Source organism: Anolis carolinensis, unplaced genomic scaffold, assembly GCF_035594765.1.
Source record: "Anolis carolinensis isolate JA03-04 unplaced genomic scaffold, rAnoCar3.1.pri scaffold_11, whole genome shotgun sequence".
In the NCBI taxonomy this organism is placed as follows: domain Eukaryota; kingdom Metazoa; phylum Chordata; class Lepidosauria; order Squamata; family Dactyloidae; genus Anolis; species Anolis carolinensis.
The window spans coordinates 12,246,486-12,267,501 of record NW_026943822.1 but is presented as its reverse complement, the minus strand read 5'-3'; the positions used below and the strand labels follow the sequence as shown (position 1 = coordinate 12,267,501).

The following is a 21,016-nucleotide window of genomic DNA, read 5'->3' as shown; positions in this document are numbered from 1 at the left end:
AAGAAGCCTGCCAGCGTTGGAGCCGGCTCCCTGGAAAGGAGCTGCATTGTTGGATGAAGCACTGCCTCTTGCCTCAGGAACAGGATTACTTCTGCTTCTCCACTCCGTTCGAAGGCCGCTGCTTCTCTACAGCAGACTGTGAAAAGACTTCAGCCTGTCCACGGCCTGCGCATGAAAAGGCTCCTAAATGACTTTCACCTCTGAAGCACGACAATAAGCTGTCTGTTGGGGCAGCATTCCTACAATTAACGTTAACTACGATGTTTTAAGAGATGGTCAGAAACGCAGCTTCAAGTGACAGGCCAACCACTGTGCACTTCCAATAAGCTTCTTCCCTTCAACATAAGCTTCTTTACTTAACTTACCAACATCCTAGATCTTCTTATCTATATCTCCTTTATGTTGGGTTGTTGTCCTGGGAGTTACAATCGTTTGCCAACTCTATCTTCCAGTTTGCCTCTCCCATCAACCTGCTTTGAAAAATCAAGTTGCTCAAATTGCTATGTTTTGCTCATGCTTTCCCCAGTTCAACTCTTTTCTATCATCTTAAGGGTTGGTGTCTTTATTCCTGGTTTTAATGTCTGTTCTAACTGTTTTCTTGATCAGTCCCATCTCTTTGGATTGTGAAGCTGCAGACAGAGAGTACATCCTTTTGTAATTGTGTCTTTGCATCATAAAGGGATATATAACCATGAGAGAGGCCTGGCCTAAAGGTCCTTAAGGCAGAGCGCAAAGAGGATCTATCCCCTCCCCCCCCAAAATAAAGAGGCAAAGCAAGCCAGCCAAGCTATTTTTGATATCAGTTACAAAAGAAATCCATAGATACATTTCCAACCACCGTATTTGCTGAATTTGGAAGCAGGAGCAACCTGGTATTAAAATGCCTGATAAAACTTAAGTGCTCCAAAAAGACAACCCTCATCCCAATACCTTTGAAAAACCTGCTGTATGTGTTGTACAATGTCCTCATGGCCATTTCTTGCAAAGGCAGCACACGGTCCAGATCTGTCCCTATTGCCTTCACCTCTGCTGGGAGGAAAATCGTCAGTTGCCCCGAGGTGAAGGAGAGAAGCTTCATCTCTGACTTGAGAAAGGGAGACCCACAGCTGGAGAGATATTTGGGAAAGGGGAAAATGAGCTTGAAGGCACACAATATCACATAAAGGCATGCTGCCATGTTACCTTCCTCTGTTGTACAACCAGCCCTCCACACATGTGGTTTTGATTAATACTATACTCTATACATTATACTCAACTCTGTTCTGAAGGATCTTAGAAATTCCTACAGAGAACATTCCTCTAGACATTTTTAGGTCCTCCAGTATGATTTTATTGTCAATATTTGCAAACGGTTGTGCTGGAGGACTTACAAATGCCCAGGGGGATGTTTTTGCAGATAAAAAAATGGATGCAAACATGTAGATTTTTTTTGAGTATTTTTCATGTGGGTTCTTTGCCCGTAACCCCAGAGAATGTGAACTTTATCTGGTGGCGTTCTGTCTGTGACAGCCCTACTGTATTATCTTTTCCCCCAGACAGTGAATCTATGTTAGACGTCTTCTCAAAGAAATGGTGTTCTTGTATATGCCTTTATTACAGTCAACAAACCATAAGGCAATGCAATAGTCATATACTTCTTGAACACATGTTAAAGAGGTGAGCACACACTATATTAGAAAACATATGCCTTGATGGGATGGAACAAAGGATATCATTAAAAGCATGGAGAGACATTGTAGCAATGTTTTATGTTTAAAACTGAATACAAAACATACACAATTAAAACCATCATTATATGGATTGAGTATGAATTAAAACCACACAGCCATATTTTTTGGTGTGTTCAGGGTGTACCACAAATAGGCTCCCCCCTATACAAAAAATGCAAATGCAGAAAAAAGCTCCAGTCTGTTTTTCTCTCTATATCCTTGGGTGTTGTGTGTGTGTGGTGAAATTTGTGTATGGGAGGTCACTCTGTTGTGTGAGCCCTCACCTGCAAATTGTACTGGTAGAACCCAAGTGCAGATTTATCCCTTTGGTGAAAACTTTACTTTAAAAAGAAAAGAAATGGGCAGATATTCATTAAATCCCTGCTCGACATTTCTGTGTGTGCACAGTAGGTGCACCTGCACGAGCCAATGAATAGATGTTATGCAAGAGCATAATCTCTTTCCTCGCACAAAGGGCTGTTTTAATGAGACTTTAAATGGGATCTGGCCTCAGGAGACTGCACTGCCTCTAATTAAACAATTTAACCAGGATCTGTATAGGATCGTATGGTCCAAACACTACTGCACAATGATTACGTGAAGGAATAAAATGAAAGGGACACAAAACTATGAAAATTCATCTAGTTAGGAAGTGGCTGTTTCATACATTGTACGTCAGCATTCACTGCACATATCGCCAAGCAAGGAATATAATATAATAAAATAATAATAATAATAATAATAATAATAATAATAATAATAATAATAACAACTTTATTCTTATACCCCGCCCCATCTCCCCAAAGAGACTCGGGGCGGCTTACATGGGGCCTTGCCCAGACACAACAATATAAAAGCAGAAGCAAAACAATAAAGCAAATTATTCAACAATAAAACATCAACATCGATAAAAATAGTCATAAAAGAAAACACAACATTTATGAAGATTGACTTTGGTAACCTGCTTCAAGAATTCTTTATGGCATCCATGCTTGAAGATGTTTTAGAAAGAGCTTATGTGTATCCCTCAACTAGCTCTACTTTGCCCAGTTCTAAAACAGCAATGCAATTCAAGATTCACCATTGTGATTCCAAGACAGGCATGTTCCTCACTCTATTATCAAGAACTTAAAATGGTCCCAGATTTTCTGGCCAAGCAAAATTAAAAAGAGGTACCTTATAGCTATTAAACTTTATTAAATTAACAGTACTATCCAGTCATTTGAACTTTCTTCTTCCTACAGAGATCTCTAAGCAAGTATTTTCTAGACTCCTAAAGGAGAAAAGCCCATGAAATCAGAAACATGTGCCAATACAGCTCAAGAAAGAATTAATTCATTAAAGGGAAGGTTGAGAGGAACACTCAATGTATGGCCTTCTCGTCAAAAGCACCCAACATGGTGCGTCAGGAATAGTATTATTTCCAAGTGCAGCCCTTCGGATGACTTTGGACCATAGTCCCCATGCTCCTTCCACATTGGCTATGACAGATGGAAGTCGTAAGCCAGCTTCTGGAGGGCCATGACCTTTCGTTATTAAAGCTCCAAAGACAAGTTGCATTTCCGGCGGTGACATAAAAACACACCAAAGCTTCCCAATGTGAGAATCCCAACTTGAATTTATCAGCTTTCATTAGAATCAGCAGATGTCAGTGACACAAAAACCTTGAAGAGAGATGAGCGTTCTGAAGGCTCTCCAACTCTATGGCCACAAAATGAATTAAGTAAAAGTGGCAACATACAGGAACAAACTGATTCAAAGTGATCACAGTCAACAGGCAGAAGACATCATCTGAGCAGGAAATGAAGAATGACATGCCCAAATGTTTGTTTTCTGGTGTCTGGTACAGTGCATGAGGGGTGATAGGGAAAGAATCCCACATTGAGATAATTAAATGGGAGAGGAGAATGGCAGCTGAACTCCAGCTCTGGCTTCCTGGAGGGAAGACTTTCAGTATGACATCAGAATCTAAGGTTCAGATCATGACTTGCTACAAAGTTCATCAGACAGCCTTAGATAAGCCTCTCTCTCTCTCTTTCTGGCAAGAGATAATCACAATACAGGATAAATTACTTTCGGGATTCAAGGAGTGTGAAAGAGATGGGTAAAAAAGAAACATTCCTCCAAAGAGAGGTATGGCGATGGAGGTGATCCTCACTACAATTGTCTGATCCAAGGTCGCCCACAATGAATGGTAGGGCCAAGGGCATCCAGAGTGGTGAAACCAGCTGCCAATTTCCATCCCTGGATGCTACTCAGGGGGACAAAAATAACACTGTTCCTTTCAGTGTCTTATGATCTGTCTGCGCTATTGCATTTTTCGACGATTAGCTGCGCCATCTTTTTGTATCTGTCTCTGCCCTCAAGCTTACATCAAGTAGAAAACAAAGAAATATGTGCCAAACATATTCCCTAATCAACACCATAGAATATGCTCTGAACTGGGAAGGAAAAACATGAAGCAACCTCTCGTTTTGGCTTGACAACTTACAATCCGTAAAGAGTAAAGTTTTTTTGGTAACCATCAAATTCAGTACACCTCCAATGCTACAGCCAGGAGAAATGACGACACATTCATCTTTTTGAACATTTCCCACAACCATTTTCCTAACAAGGAAAGGGAGCTCAGTTCTGTGTCTCCTGCTACTCATAAACCTCCACCTCCTTTGCCAGATATATAATCTCTTTTTGTCCAATATAAGAGGCGTGTGTAGTACCCAAAGATCTATTTACATAACCACCTGACAGAAGGCAGCCCAGACCCACAGGGGGTTCTACCTGCATTTGCCACTTTCTTTAATCTATGTGCTTTCAAGTTTTGCCAATGCTGCCTAAAGCACATAAAGGGATGCTTTTTAAAGTACAAATAAATCCAAATTAAACGGGGACGTGGTATTTTGTTTGCTAAGGGAATAAATTCAGCCACAAAATTACTGTCTTTAATAGGAAAAGTAAGTAAATAAGATCCACCACACTGTTTCACAAGGCATGAATAGTTTAGAAAAATATAGGTAGGAAGAAATGAGACTCCTAGGTTGCAAAAACAATGGACAGAATTATATGCCTAAAGCAGTGATAAAACATGATAAAAACAATGATAACATCTGCATTTTGAGTGAATTTTTACTCTACTGATGTCAAGCTTCACAGTGCCTGTTTGGCACCAGAAATGTCCCTGAAACATCAAGAAACAGGCAGCTAGCAAAGGGCTTAATACGAGAAGGATTCAATATTGAGAAATTTAATGCAGGAGATTTAGCACAATTGCAGAGAGCTGGCAGTCAAAGTAATCTCTTCAAAGTAATGTAATGTGATGAATAAAAAAAAACATCCAAAGGAAAGTTTCCCTTGAAGGAGACAGCCTGTATTTTTGGAAAGCCTCAGAAGATAAGAAGGGACAAGGCAATATAACTCGTATACTGTACTTACCCACTACAACCAATGACTTTATTATAAAGGTAGGAGGGAAGCCCTTTCAGATGAATGTTGTTATCCACATAAACATACTGAAGTTCTCGGGAACGACCTAAATCTGGATGGAGCAACAAAATAGGAAGACAATAATCATATTCTTCATACATGAAAGAAAGATCTATTGATTTACTTGGCTCTGTGTCAATGAACACTCATATTATGAACAGTGCTTGACTAAAAACCAGAATAGTGAAAACAGATAAAAGCCACACAAAACAAGAAATCTCCAATTAAAATTATCCCTCAAATCAGCCCTTCTTTGCACATTTCCATCGATGTAGCCATGATGCATACATGTTCTTCTGATACAAAATTAGTTATATGAAATAGGGGAAAATGGAATGATGCAAAGAAGTTCCAATGTTCCTAAGCAATTATTTTAAGAGTTTTGCCAAATCCCCCACCCCCAATAAGTAACATGATATGATCCTAAAGGTATTAATAACTGATAGGAAATTGTGTGTGTTCCATGCTGTAATATAAAAATTCTGTAGACTGCCTTGGAATTTTCAGCTGAGGACAAATTTCTGAGCATGATAAAACAATCTTCCATTTTCATTCCTTTGCAAAGTCTTAAGGCCCCCATCTACAATGCTATATAATCCAGTTTCAGAAGGCAGATTAACTGCATTGAACTGGATTACATGGCAGCGTAGACTCATACATTCCAGTTCAATGCAGTTCAATCTGCATTATATGAGTCTACACTGTCTATTATAGTGCAGTTCAAACTGGATTATATGGCAGTCTAGATGGGGCCCTCAACCAGGGAAGACACATGTCTACACATATATGTACCAATTTCAAAAATAATAAAACCCATGCCATGCCAAACCACGTTTTCTAAATGTTCAGTAGTTGCACCTATAAGTGGTTCTTCTCACTCTCTGATGCTTCTAACTTATAAGCATCTGATCATGTCATAAATCTTGCAAAATGCCATTTCACTGAGCACATTCCTTCTGGGCCTCATGGAGTAAGGAAGCTCTCCATCTGATGCTACAAAGGACGTTTTCAGAGGGCTTTTCAAAGCGCCGTGGCTTGCTTAAAAGCATTTCCACTTCCCTCCTACCAGAGAAGAAGATCAAAGCCTTTCTGCTAGGACTGACCAAATGGCATGAGTCCTGAACAGACCCCAATTCAAGGTTTTTTCCCCTCTCGCTTTGACCTCAAGGCACTGGCATATGCATTCCACATGGCTGAAGATGGAACAAAAGGTCTTATGTCTCTGTAGCGATGTTCTTTAACCCTATTGTGAAAACAGAAAGAGGCGAGCTGCACACGCTGGGACAACGAAGCCCTGTGTTTATCACACTTTGGGGTTCTAGGACCACTTTATTGACAATAAAGGCATGTTGTGGCCATACAAAAAGGGTCTTGGCTATAAAATGTATCTAGTTCTATCCTCTGACACAGAGGTTTGACACCGCAGTAGCCATTTCATGTGGTTATTGAAAGCATTAATGTTGCCTTTATGTGCCTCCAAGTTAAGCCTAACATGGGGCAACCCTGTGACAGGATTTGCTAGGCAAGGCTTAGTCAAGGGATGTTTGCCATTTCCTTCCTGTGAGGCCAAGGGAGTGGAACGTGTCCAAGGGCATTGGTGGATTTTCACAACCAAGCAGGGATTTGAATCCTGGTCCAACACACAAACCATTAAACCACACTGGCTACGATGTAGTCTGTATATCTCACTTTTGCCCAAAAGTAGCCTCAAAACAATCTTGGCCACGGAGCAGCCAAACACTTTCCAGCCTCCCTCCTGACTTTGGATCTGGTAGCATTAACTGTACAACTGCTGGTTCCGTTATCACCCATATTTCCTTTCGAATCCTCTAATCTTGTGGAAGAGAGCTCTTATTCTATATTTTCTGCCACTGTGTTCTTTTTTGTTGCACTGATGACACACATTTTGATGCCTCAAAGGTTAGACCTGTTTCTGGGTATATTTGACCTGCAGATTCCAAAAACGGCACCAGTTTTGAGCTCTACTTTTCAAAATACAGAACGTATCCCATGTACCAGTCGCCATCTGCTCGCCTGCAAGAAATCATGAGAACCCTGTCTAAGAAACTAGAGCTGATACAGTCTATCCAATTCCATTTGCCAAATCTGCGCCCAAATAACCTCACAAACAGTCCTAAAAATCAAAGACACCAAGAAATATCATTGTTGGGCTGTGTTATTATACCAGCTCTTTGTGTCAATACTGATTCAACAGTCTGACACTTTTTGGGGGGCCACTTTTTACTTCTTTTTCTACTAATCTCACTTCAACGATTCAAAGCATTATATCTATCAAACAATATGGCTTTCCTTCCCTTTTGAGCTAATGTGGCCTGATTGACCACAACACTTTTCCACTCGACTTAAAGCTTCATCACCATCATCATCACCATAGGAAAAGACATTAATATGTATTTAATGAAAATATGTTTTAATATGTGTATTCTACGAAGTGTTTTTAAATGATTGTGTGTTTTAGCAAGGATGTAACCCACCTCAAGTTGTGAGGAGGTGGGTAAGAAATAAAAATATTATTACTATTATTATAGAATAAAAGTTGTAGAGGGATTTTTGTTTTGTTTTGTTTTGCCGTTTCTTCACATAGTTGGTTGAATATTTCCCTAGGATAGTACATTTGAACTGAAAGGCAAGTTATGTGTAATCTGCAGTTGAAAGAGCAAAAGGCTTGGTCTCTCCTCTTTGATCTGGCCTTTGTAATGGATGCTCATTTATCTAACATTGCACCTTCCTTCCTGATCAGTACCCCCTTTAAAAGCTTCTACTTTCAGGCAGCGCTTTAGCATTCAATCAATACACAGGACGAAGAGTATTCTAGGTTTAACTTCAAATAGATGGATTGAAAACACAAAGAAATCTCAACCACCGCTCTCGTAATATCTTCCTGTATGCTTCTGATGGTATCTAAAGATGGACAAGTCTGTAATGTTTTACTGGGCAATGAGACATTGAGGGATATCAACTGTGGCTGGAAATGGAAACAGTTTAAAGGAATCGAAAATGGTTTGAAATGGGGTTGGCTTTCCCATGGGGTGTACACCCAGTTCCCTCTTACCACTCTTTCTGTTGCCTTCTCTCTGCAAACATAGAAGATACAAAAACTATGGTTGAGGAGGCAGCAGGAAAGGAACACACCCCAAAAGCACCAGTTGCACTTTTAATCTGCCTCCAGTTTCTCACTAGCCAGGGTGTCAAAAAAAAAATTCAAAAAAACCTATTTTCATAACAATGAAACACAACAATTTGTCAAATGTGAGAGACTTCATATAAAAGCTTTCAATGGGTGAAAAACTCAGGGCTATGTCTGTTTTTATTGTTGCTTTTATTGTTGTTTTTATTGTTATTATTGTTATTTTAAAGCTAAGTGTATTGTTTTAATTTATTTCTGTAAACCGCTCCGAGCCAAACTGGGAGTAGCGGTATACAAGTCTAAATAAATAAATAAATAAAGCATTTCTCAAATTGTTTCTATATCAGGAGATTCTGTCAACACAATTAAGCAATGGCACGGCTATAGAACATATAATTTTGCCAGTCTAAATATATGAATTTGTTTATTCGTTGTCAAATAGCACATTGTTAAATATCCAGACAGTAAGCAACTTCATTTTAAAGAATGTTTTCCTTCCAGTATTAGGGTTAATTTTAATGTATTCAGTGTACATAACTGCAACAAGCCTGTGGAACAGAACAGCAAACATATGGAGAGACATCTGTGACCATTTCGACCCAACTATGGCTAAAGCCCTCTGTGAAAAAGTCCCTCCTACACAAGACCAAGAAAGGAGGGCTTTCATGGACACCGGTTGCCAGACGAGGAAAGCTTTTCATGTTATGTATATCCCCTTAAACCCAAACCCACAATCTGAAGTTATTTTTTGAGACATAACTAGTCCCCTTCAAAGAAAGCTTGCTTTGAGGTTTCAGTAGCGATTCCAAAATTCAAAAATGGGCGCATGTGTGCGTGCGAGATTGTTTCTAGGGCAGCAATTTAGAGATGTCAGATTTATTTATGCCTCTGTCAGCACAACCTGCAATCAACTGAAGAGGCCCCACAACAGATACAAAACCGCCCTTCTAAACTTTCTCGGAATGTAATGACAATATCTCAAGTACCTCCAACAATTTGGTTTCATTCACCCCAACTAAACAATATATATTAAGTAAGAGTGCTGTTTAAGAAGGAGCCTTGAGTAAGAATATTCTTGCTAATAGGAGTCCAAAAGAAAGTGAATTTGGATCTGGACTGGAACAAATAAACTTCTCTAAATAAAGCATTTGTTGGGTTGTTGTATGTCTTTTGGGCTGTGTGGCCATGTTCCAGAAGTATTCTCTCCTGACGTTTCGCCCACATCTATGGCAGGCATCCTCAGAGGCTGTGTGGCATTTGTTAATCCTTGGCTAATTTAATAAAGCAAGTTATTACTCTTCTCCTTTCTACATGATAACAGTACAACTCCTGCATCCAGGATCTGCAGTTTCATTTGTCCTCCTAGGACCCCCTGCATGATTCTATGATATTCTTAGATCAGAAGTCCTTCATTTCAATATTATCAACAGTTTTGCACAACTACGCAAAATCCAGTAACATATCTCCTGTGGGAATAATATTGTAGTGACACAAGAACAAGGTAAGCAGAATATCAGAGGGCCAAAATTAAATAACAAATGCAATGGGAAAATAGTCAAACAATGATGCGAGGCGGAAACGATCACTCACCAAGTGGCAAGAATGCAAGGCAGTTCCCAGCCATGGACAATTCGTTGAGACTGGGAAGCTGGCAGAGATGGCGAGGGACGTACCATAGATGGTTCCGATCAGCAGTTAGGTACTGAAGAGAGAGGCACATATGGAGTCTTTCGGGCAAAGTTCTTAAATGATTCGTTGAGATATCCAGTGTCTGCAGTTCTCGAAGGTCTCCAACCTCTACAAAGAAAATAGTAAAATGTTACTGGGCTGCGTGCACCATTTAAATAAAGATCAATTCAACACATGTGCACATCAGGGCAGGCCCAAGGTGATTTGTTCCCTAAGACAAATGACAAGAGGTCACACAGAAGTGAACTGGATTGTTAGCTAAATATTATTTCGATACTACTAGTCTTCTGTGTGAGTCCAACATATGCCATCTTGAATATAATTCTGAATTATTTCATAGGCTCTGGAATATTCCTGTTTATGAACTTCAACTTTAGGCTATTGTTAGAGTACAAACACTGAAAAAATCCATTTTAAGTTAAAATATTTTATGTGCAGTAGCATCCGGAACACTCCCGCCAAAGCCTGCACCAAACTCCTTTTATGACAATTGTCCCCAAACAAATAATCAAGCAGTGCTGTTAATTTGAAGCTCCATTAGACACAATGAAGATAGGTACAGAGAGAAAGCTCCATTTCCCTAAATGGGGGGGAAACTCAAGAAACAATATGAAAACGTTCTTGCAAACTCTCATGAGTTTTCTGCAAGCCTTGCAATAAAAATCACAGCCATCACGTCTTAATTAAAAAGAAGATTGTTTTCTTCTTCTTCAGTTGCTGAATTTGATAGGAAGGAGAGAATCTCTAACACACACAAAAAGCTAAAGACAAAAAGTCCAAAAGAAAGCAGGCCACATTTTTACAAGATGCATGTATGTACCTTCTCAATGATATGAAGTAAAAAAAAAAAGTAAGTAAGAGCAAATAGACCAAAGAGATGACCTTCACCAGTTATACAGGGTTTGCTTCCAGATTTTAATATAGGAGATGTCAAAAAGATAAAACAATTACAAACTCAACATCTGACTCTTTCCTCAATTTCAAAACAGATCTAGTTACTCTATGGAGGCATATATGGAAACCTGAAGAGAAGAATCTTAGAAGGAAGAGAAGAAACCTACAAGGACATTTTTTTCTAATTTAAAAACAATATAAAGGCTAAACAGGCTTTTGAACCTTTGAAACACATTGAGAGACAGAGAACTCATCTGATATTTAGGTGATGGCATTACAGCTCCATGCTTTTCTGATATGGAAATCCATTGTTTGCTTAGTTCTAAATTGTGTCTAAAGCTTGGTTTCAGGACTAAAACAGCCTTGGAAGATTACCTATCCTGGGACTTAGACAATGTGAATGTGGCCTCTCTCACTGGCATTTGATACCATTTATTTATTTATTTCCATCATTTCTATCCCACCTTTCTCGCCCGAGGGGACTCAAGGCGGCTTACAAATCTGGCAAAATTCAATGCCAATAAACCATGATCACTATATTCCTTTAGGCCATTTAGATGATATGGGACTGAAGAACACTGTCTTGTGTTGGAGGACTGAAATGTGGCATGCTGAATGCTTCTTTCTCAACTGAGGTCAAGGAGGCTGTTGAAGTTCTGAATCACTGCCTCAATTTCAGGACTGTATGTCGATGAATAACCTGAAGCCCAATACAGGACAGTTAGAAGTTCTCCTCTTCAGAAAAAAGTCAACGTGGGCTTGGGGACACAACGTGTTGCAGTAAGATTGCATTTTCTTTGAAGGATCAAGTCTGCAATCTAAGAGTATTCTTGGATCAAACACTGAAAGACAGGTCTCCCATTGATAGTATATCACCATCAGCCCACGGACGATGTAGTCATCCATTATTTAATTACTTCTTCATTATGCAGTTGCCAAGTGTTCCACTGAAGGCAGATTTTGCAAAGTTACACCTGACACAAAATACAGCTGCAAGTCTCTTGTCTGGCATGTATTTTCATAACCATTTTCAATGCATTTCCAATTTAGGGTAGTAGTTTTGACTCAGAAACCCTTAAAGAACTGGAGTCAGGACATTTTTGGGGGAGAAAAACTCCTCTTGCATGAGTATGTTTGGAATCTGAAGTGCCACTGTATATATCTCCAGGGAAAACAACATCTTTCTTAAGTTTCTAGGCAGGCAGCCAATGAAAGCTCTGTTACTATGCAGGATCTTTTTTTGTTTTGTTTGGGTTTTTTTTTTCTCCAAAAATGTATTTAAAATTATTTTCATCAAAGTTTTAAATGACATTTTATTGCAGGTTGCTTTAGAAGCCTTGGTGGGCTGGACAGTGATTGATAAATAATTTAAAAAATCAATATCAATAAAACTCAGACATAATTAATTAACAGTACAAGCAACAGATCTAAATGTTAATTCAAGAATGTCACTTTACGCATCACTTCATTCAGTGTAGGGGGAATGTCACAGGAAAGAAAGGTTAGATTAGAAGTTGTCATAACTTGATAACAAGGCTGGGAGAATATCTGAGCCTTGGAAAGAGTAACCAAGACAACAGGAAGAAGACAGCAGCAATGGCAGGCAATTACTCTTTTCAATGTACACTAGTATGGAGATAAGATGGGGGTAACAGAGCCAGAAATTTAAGAAGAAGAGTGTTTTGTAGGAAAAGAATTAAAAGGGATGACAAAAGAGAGATAAAATTATGACAAATGCAGGACTGATGTGTTAGTGGATGTAATAAAAAAGCAAAAAGACTAGTGATTACCCTCCCCTCTGGGCTGTACAATATAGCTGAAGCACAAGTATAGCAGAATGGCCTTGTTGTCCATGCAAAAAGTACAGCCAACAGTGGCAAGAAAGCTCCCCCCGCCCAAGTGACGAGGAAAAGGTCCAGCTATTTTCATACACAGCCTCTCTTCTGTCACTAAAAATAGCTTTGCAAAGACCGGCCATGTCCAAATCCTTCAAAGCGGCAGTTGGCAAACTGGAAAGAATCCAGAGTCTCTGCCCGCCAAGGTATTTTTTTTCCACGTCTTCGGGAGCGACAGATCTATTTCTTATCTTTGTTGTTTATCCAGCAAAGCATTCGTCCAAATATCTCCTCTTCTTTTTATCCTTCAAACGTCAGGGATGCATATGCCAAGAAAGAAAACAATGCAATCTGAGCTCAGACTATGTCAGCTGGATGAGGAAGGGATCATGACTAACCTTAGGGGAAAAAACATTCTGAAAACAACAACTGGATTTACAACAGAGTAGCAATGCAGAAGTGGAACCATGCTAACATATGGGGAGCTACAGAGTTTTATGCTCAGAGTTGGGCCCTGGGCTCAACAAGTCACATGCACAAAATGCATATTGAAATTAAAAACACAGCTACTGAAATGAATGGACACTTCCAAAATACACTACTGTGGGGCTGAGATTGCAGCAAACTCTAAAGCAAAATAGCAGCAAAGTACTCTTAAGCTGTATTTCAGAGGAAGCATCTGGCAAAACTAATTCTGTGAATTCCTTGCCTAAGAAAACACTTTCAAATTCATGGGATCAATGTAAGCTAACAGATGATTTGAAGATGTGTGTGCGTCTGCTCACAGATAAATTACGCAACTATAAGCAAATAGAGGTCATGGATCAAAATCACTCTGTTCCAATGTTTACAACAACAACTACTACTAAGTTCATCATAGGGAGAGGAAGCAATAGTCAATGATACTCAAATTTGATTGCAACTGAAAGCCTCTCCACTGAAATCCCAGAAAACAAGGAACAGCCTCTCAGATGTATCTCCATCCTCTATACCTGTACACTGGGATTTTGTGGCTTGATTTGTGGAATTCTGCATTTGTCTCTACTGAATTCCATTGTATCCATTCCTGATCAATTTTCTAGTTTATCTAAGTCCTTTTCAATCCTGTGAGCCTAGCTTTTTAAAAAATGAACAGAACTAATAAAATGCTGCTAAATATAAATGAATAATAAGTAAAAATATTAAGGTACTACTAAGCTGCTCTTTGTGTTTAAAAACAATCAGCTTCAGACACAGTGTTCCTTTAAACAAGCTGCAAGGAACTGGCAAGAGGAAAACACTTGTGCAATTTAATGTTTTCCTCAAATCCCCACAAGTCGATTCACTTAAAAACAACATGCTCCTGGAAAGGGGCCTGACATACCAAATCTGTCAGTTTCACTTATTTTTATGCCTGGTAATAAAGCAGAAATGCCAAATAGATTGAACTTGTGCCAGATGCGAAACAGAAATGGTCAGCAAAGTTTGCCTTTGCTGTCCCTCCAATGATCCTGCCCCCCAACTTCATTGAAATACGTGTGTAAACACTTATTTGCCTATAAACATGCACACTTTTCTTGTTACCAATTTAAATGTAGACTTTTCAAATTAAGGTACTTCTAAAAACATAAACCTGGCTGATGCATGCAACTGTTCTGATAAAGAAAGACACACACATACAATGTCAAAAGCTTTGACCTCAATATTTTACTCTCTGGGTCAATCTATAGCAGACTACTGAAACCGCATATTTGAATTATTTATATTATCATTCAACTGGATTCCAAGTCTGGCAATTAAAAACTGATAATGACACGCTGTTTTAAAAAACATGGAACATTTGCAAGTTTAAGCCAAGGGAAGGGAGGAGGATTTCATACACTGCACCTCCATAACACTGCAGCAATCCTTAAGGCTTCACTCTCTCCAGAAATAAGAAGTAGGGCACTGAGGAATTTTAGAACAGAACAGAAAATACTGGAAAGCATTTCAGATGGATCTTCATCCGTATGAATACGACACACATCTGCTGTATTTCTTGGCAACCGACAGAGAAAGGTATGAGGGCGGGAGGGAAGAACACAACTTTTCAGTCTTAATGCATTAAATGGACCCAAAGTAGCAATGCAAATTGCTAAGCAAAACAGACTCGGTGGTGCTCAATTATCATTCCTAGGTGATTCTATAAATGCTTGCTGTGATGGGGATGCTACAATATGATTTATATGTCGGTGGCAGGAAGGAGGGATGGACCTACTTAACCACAGGAGTCTATATTTAGAAGCAAAGTCCTCAGATTCTTAGGTCTATGAAATATATTCTGTGTTGAAATTAAGCTTCATCCACTCGTTTAGCCAGCTAAACAAGCACAAAACTCTACAATTAGAGCAAAGAATCTTATTCAACTTCTCATCTGCAAATGCATAGACTCCATAAGGATGGCTTTTAAAGAAATTTGCTCTTTATTTCAGTGCAAAAAAGACTGTCTCAAGCTATCAGTGAAACACCTTAGATCAGTGGTTCTCAACCTGTGGGTCCCTAGATGTTTTAGCCTTCAATTCCCAGAAAGCCTAACAGCTGATAAACTGGCTGGAATTTCTGGGAGTTGTAGTCCAAAACACCTGAGGACCCACAGGTTGGGAACCACTGATCTGCAGAAGCTGTGATTTTAATGGTAACTCTCAAGATGTTCACAGAAGTCTCACTATAGCTGTTTACTATTAAATGCAATGGTATGGATCAAGAATAATGATAAAAAACTACTTCCATGGGCCAAGGATACCTTCAGACAAGGCGAACATGCTTTTTTGTGATATGGCAAAAAATGCTTTTGATGAAAACTACTCTAAGGAACAAGCTCAAAATTCACACTGGCTATGTCCAAGCACTTGGCTACAACCAAACCTTTTCTTTGGATTCTGGCCAATATTAAACTGAGTCTTTAAGTTCGTCAATAAAAGATCCTACCCAGAATTTCTCTCATGTTTTTTTAAAAAGCGAAAGGCTGTTGAAGATACATTAGTCCCCCATATTATGCAACCGGTGCGTTCCGGGACCCATCCTGTAACATAAGTTTCAGTGTATAATCAATCTGAAACCCTATTTTTTTTAAATCTAAAATGAAAGGTGTCTTGCGCTTCTGGCCAAAGCATGACATCAAATCACTCTGGAGGACATCGCGATGCCTAGGAAAGTGCCTTCTTTAGGTCTCTAGCACAATACATGGTCAACTTGTAGTGGAAATTGACAGTGAAATAGCCGAAATCCCAGAGAGACACTGCTTTATGCATTGCTAGGGCCTCCAGAGATTCTATGGTATTCTAAGCTCTTCATGTGTAAAAGGAACCATGCTCATTTAAGGCCACATAATAGGTGGGTATCTGTATCTGTGGTAATCAGTCTATTTTTCACCTTGCACAAATTGTAGGAAACAATGGGCTTCTCATGAGGGCTTGATGAGTTTATCATGAGAGGTTCAATATTCCTCATATGATATGCTTGGGAAGTACTTTGGATTTTTTTTTTTTGTATTTTGGACTAGTTCCATGTACAAGTCTAAACATGAAATACACTTATGTTACACATGCACCTTACAGACATAGCTTAAGGATAATACTTTTATGTGTGTATGTGAAACCAAGTTTGTGGACACTTGAACCATCAGAATGCTCACCTACCCAAATAAAAAACATTGAACCGCTTTGGGTCTCAACCAAGAGAGAATAGTAGGATATAAATAAATATTATCAATATCATGGATATTTGGCATTCCTGGATAAAAGGTACTCAATCTAGATTGTTACTACTATTACTACTACTACTGTTATTATTACTGTTGTTATAACTGAACCTAAAAAAAGCAAGTCAAGACTAAGACTTTGTTAAGATGGACACTTTGTTAATAATATGGTACTGGCTGTATGGATAAATGTTAACATCTCTATGTGTTTTTCTAATAATAGAAATGGTTGCAGGGAGATATAACGGTGCATGGTGCATGCTAAGTACTTCTAAGAAAAGTTCTAAGAAATGTAAAGCTGAAAAGAGTGCAACTAAATCAGGGTACAGATCAAGACTTCTACCCATGAGCAGGTTTCACCACTCAGTCTGCTCAAACTTTTGCCTTAAAGGCAGGTATAATGTCCCATTTCGAGAATAACACAAAGCAACAAACACTATTCTCATGAAGACATTCGGTTGCAACCATGGACAGCTCAGCTTAAGCAAAGGGCTTCACTCTGAATCACATAGCTGCAATCTGGGTGCATGCCACTTCAAGTTTTTCCAAGCCCCATTTTCGTAACGCAAAAAACAAAAAAAAACAAAAAACAAATAGCATTTTGAATTTTACCACCGAATGGGTTGGGAGCTCCGATGACTGCCAATTTCATTTAATTAATTCACTTACAATGAAAGCTGGCAAAACATGAAGCCTTTCACTTAGTAAATCTATAATTAACCGCTGGTGTTTGCTGAGTAAACATAGCCCTCTTTTAATTAAATCTTACAGCATGATGCCACAACCTGAAAATTTTACAAGCAGCAAGCATCACCTAAAAAAAAGTAAGAACCTCCAAATCTTGTTAAACATCTAAAAAAATTAACTCCTTTTATTGAGCTGATAAACATGGCAGACACCATATTAATATATCTAGTTGTCATAACATGGTTCTAGACATGAACCTAGATTTTATAAAAGGAGGGACTAAAACTTTTTCATTTATAGTAAGAGGTAATATTGACAGGAGCACTGTTTGCAACAGTGGTGCATAAAACTCCAACATAAAATTACATCTGATGCTGCTATCTCTTTCATACGTTTTAAGATTTATACAGATCAAAATAGGTTCTTATGGAATGATCCAAATACAAGGGGAGTGAGTATCCGTACACAGTGAGAAATGGTACACATTGGGTTAGACACAGACACATCCAACAACAGTCAATCCAGTAACATTACAGCGGGCCACTTCACCTAGCAACAGACTTTGTGGTGCAAATGGACAAACAAACATGCATATATGCTTGACTTTAATACATAGATTTACAATTAGGATCTACTATTACTACCTTATTTTCCATCTTCATCTTCACCTTGTTGATGGGAAGCTTCCCACCGGAGTGGAAATCATCTATCAGATAGATGGCAAGCTATTTAACCTCAGCAGATTGAAAGCCAAAACCAAGGTCACCACAACATCTATTATAGAACTCCAATATGCCGATGACAACATAGTCCGTGTACACTCAGAAGAAGACCTTAAAGCCACTCTAAACACCTTCGCAGAAGCGTACAAGGAGCTCGGCCTCTCATTGAACATCGAGAAAACCAAAGTGCTCTTCCAACAGGCACCAGCTAACCCCTCTGCAATGCCAGGAATACAACTTAATGGTGTAACATTAGAAAATGTTGACCATTTCCGCTACCTTGGCAGCCACCTCTCCACAAAAGTCAACATCGACACTGAAATAAAACACCGCCTGAGCTCTGCGAGTGCAGCATTCTTCCGAATGAAGCAAAGAGTGTTTGATGATCAGAACATCCATTGAGATACCAAGGTGCTTGTTTATAAAGCCATTGTCCTCCCAACCCTGCTATACACCTGCAAAATGTGGACAGTCTACAGACGTCACACTCAACTCCTAGAGTGTTTCCATCAGGGTTGCCTCAGAAAAATTCTGCAAATCTCTTGGGAAGACAGGCGGACAAATGTCAGCGTGCTTGAGGAAGCAAAGACCACCAGCATTGAAGTGATGCTCCTACGCCATCAACTCCGCTGGACTGGCCACATTGTCCAAATGCCTGATCACCGTCTCCCAAAGCAGTTACTCTACTCCAAACTCAAGAACGGGAAATGTAATGTTGGTGGGCAGGAAAAGAGATTTAAAGATAGGCTTGAAGCCAACCTTAAAAACTGTGACATAGACACTGAGAACTGGGAAGCCCTGGCTCTAATTGAGTGCTCTAATTGGAGGTCAGCTGTGACCAGCAGTGCTGCGGAATTTGAAGAGGCACGAATGGAGGGCTTAAGGGAGAAACGTGCCAAGAGGAAGGAGAGTCAAGCCAACCCTGACTGGGACCGCCTTCCACCTGGAAACCAATATCCTCACTGGGGTAGAACATGCAGATCAAGAATAGGTCTCTTCAGCCACCTAAGAACCCATCCTCAAGACAGCAGGAACGGAGGACCTTCATCCTCGAACTACAAGGGATCGCCTAAGTAAGTAACTACTACTACTACTACTACTACTACTACTACTACTACTACATCTTGAACCTTTGTGAATAGACTGATTCAGGGGCATCAGAGCAATTCATATTGCTGTGCTTTGATATATGATTTAATTGTATGTATTTTATGTTGCTGTGCTGTACCCCATCTCAAGTCATGAAGAGAGATGGGTAACAATGATGATGATGATGTTTTCCAACCCGACCATTCATTTAGTCTTGCAAATGTGAAGATCTAAGATGAGGAAACCTCCTTCCAAGAGTCTACTCGTTTAATTTTATTCCAGGAACAGCAGCTATTTTTGATGTTGATGTTATGTTATGTTCTTATGTTTTCAGTAATTGCAATAGTTCTATTTTAAATTAAGTTAATTTGACCTATGTACTATTGTTTTGCTACTTGCTGTAAGCCACCCTGAGTCCCTTCCAAGAGGATGGATGGGATATAAATAAAACTTATTATTTGATACACAACAAGATTAGTACACAGCAAACAAGATCATTATGCTGGCTGTTGTATTGGATCACATGTCAGACACTTCCCAAGTGTCTAGGACTATGTGATGTATCAGCAAATAATGTGTGCCGATCCGAGTAGGGTGGCCTTTTGCAGCTGACAGATAGTAATTTTGTCAGCGCCAAATTGTTTAGTTGCTGGCCAAGGTCTCTAGGCACTGCATCCAGTGTGCCAATCAATAATAATTATAATTATAATTATAATTATAATTATTATTATTATTAATTTGGTTGGATAGTAAGTTATCTTTGCGAGAACCCCATTCTCCCTGTTTTTGCAAAATCTGGTGGTAATTGAACCGCTGTTAGAAATTACTTCTCTTGCTTTCTTGTATGCATTCAGCAGTTCCTGATGGCTGCTCGATTTTTCTCTTTTTCCTGATTAGTTTTTTTTAACTTTGATGCCTTTTGTAATTTGTTGTTAATTGCCTCTGGCACCTTAAGAGAAATTAAAATTCAGAACAGAATGCGAGAGCAGCCCTGCTGGAACAGACCACAGGCCTTGCTAACCCAGCATCCAATTTCTCTCAATGGGGAGCTGGATCACTCCGGGAAGCCCACAAGAAGAACATAATAATGGCAACTGCTTTCTCCTGCTGTTACTCTCGGCAGCTGGTATCCTGCCTGTGCCCAGAGGCTGAATATAGCCACTGCTGACTACTAGCCATTGGATGGCATTTGTCTAATCTCCTCATAAAGCCATTTTAACCTAAAGGCAGTAACCACATACTGAGGAAGGGGAAAAAACCACAATGAAGTATTTAGAGGAAACATTCTAATACACACCAAATACGCATGTTTATACATGATCCAGTACTGAACTGCTAAAAGCTTTGTACAATTCCTAATGACTATGGCTGAGAAAGTAATACAAAAATTGTAACTAAAGCGGCTCATGACCCCACAATGTAATTTATCCTTTTTGCAGCTCCCAGTTTCCATTATGGCATGTGTTGAGTTCTCTACCATGTTCCTCCTTGTCTTTGAACAAACTTTGCTTTTAAAAAGTCAGAGCGCAGCATAACTTTTAAGAAGTAGAAGAATATCCAGATATTTGTCTGAATGAGCTATTTCTGGAACGTCAATTACTCTTGATGGCAGCCTTCTATCAGAAAATGTTGCCAGCTTTATATAATGGCAATTTTACTAGTTTTTAATGACTTCAACCACACAAGCAGCATTAGTAATCAACCAAGATAGCTTGTCTTGTATGAAAATGAACTGATATCACACCATCTTAAGCACCTTTATTACAAGATAAAGTTTAGTTTAATGTGGTTTATTTAAGATTGCAATTTAACAAGCATACTTAAGATCACAATGGTGAATATAAATCTTTCCTTCATTTAGTTCCAACCCAAAGATGAAACCTTGGTGTGGGGAACACATTAGTCTCCTTAAAATGACTGTCTTGAATGGTGCTAATTTGTTATCCAAAACAACAGATAATGTGGTAGCAGCCACTTAAGTTTAATACAGAATGCACAGGTTTACTCCACAGTCATCTGTACTATATTTACAATAAGTGAGGCAT

At 39.2% G+C, this 21,016-nt stretch overlaps 1 protein-coding gene across 2 annotated transcripts in view; it reads right to left on the bottom strand.

Annotated features, from left to right (window-relative positions):
* Positions 1–21,016, bottom strand: part of lrrc28 (leucine rich repeat containing 28) — a 36,553-nt gene that overhangs the window by 6,399 nt on the left and 9,138 nt on the right. The window contains exons 6-9 of one of the 2 annotated variants that reach the window (XR_010000874.1): positions 9,928–10,134; positions 5,139–5,241; positions 931–1,106; positions 366–473 (exon numbers count right to left, since the gene is read on the bottom strand). Coding sequence is in view for 1 of the 2 variants with exons in the window: in XM_062962978.1 (XP_062819048.1) it covers positions 931–1,106; positions 5,139–5,241; positions 9,928–10,134 (486 nt within the window). In the remaining variant the exon portion in view is untranslated. The remainder of the gene's footprint in view (positions 1–365; positions 474–930; positions 1,107–5,138; positions 5,242–9,927; positions 10,135–21,016) is intronic. The other variant, XM_062962978.1, reaches the window with a different exon arrangement.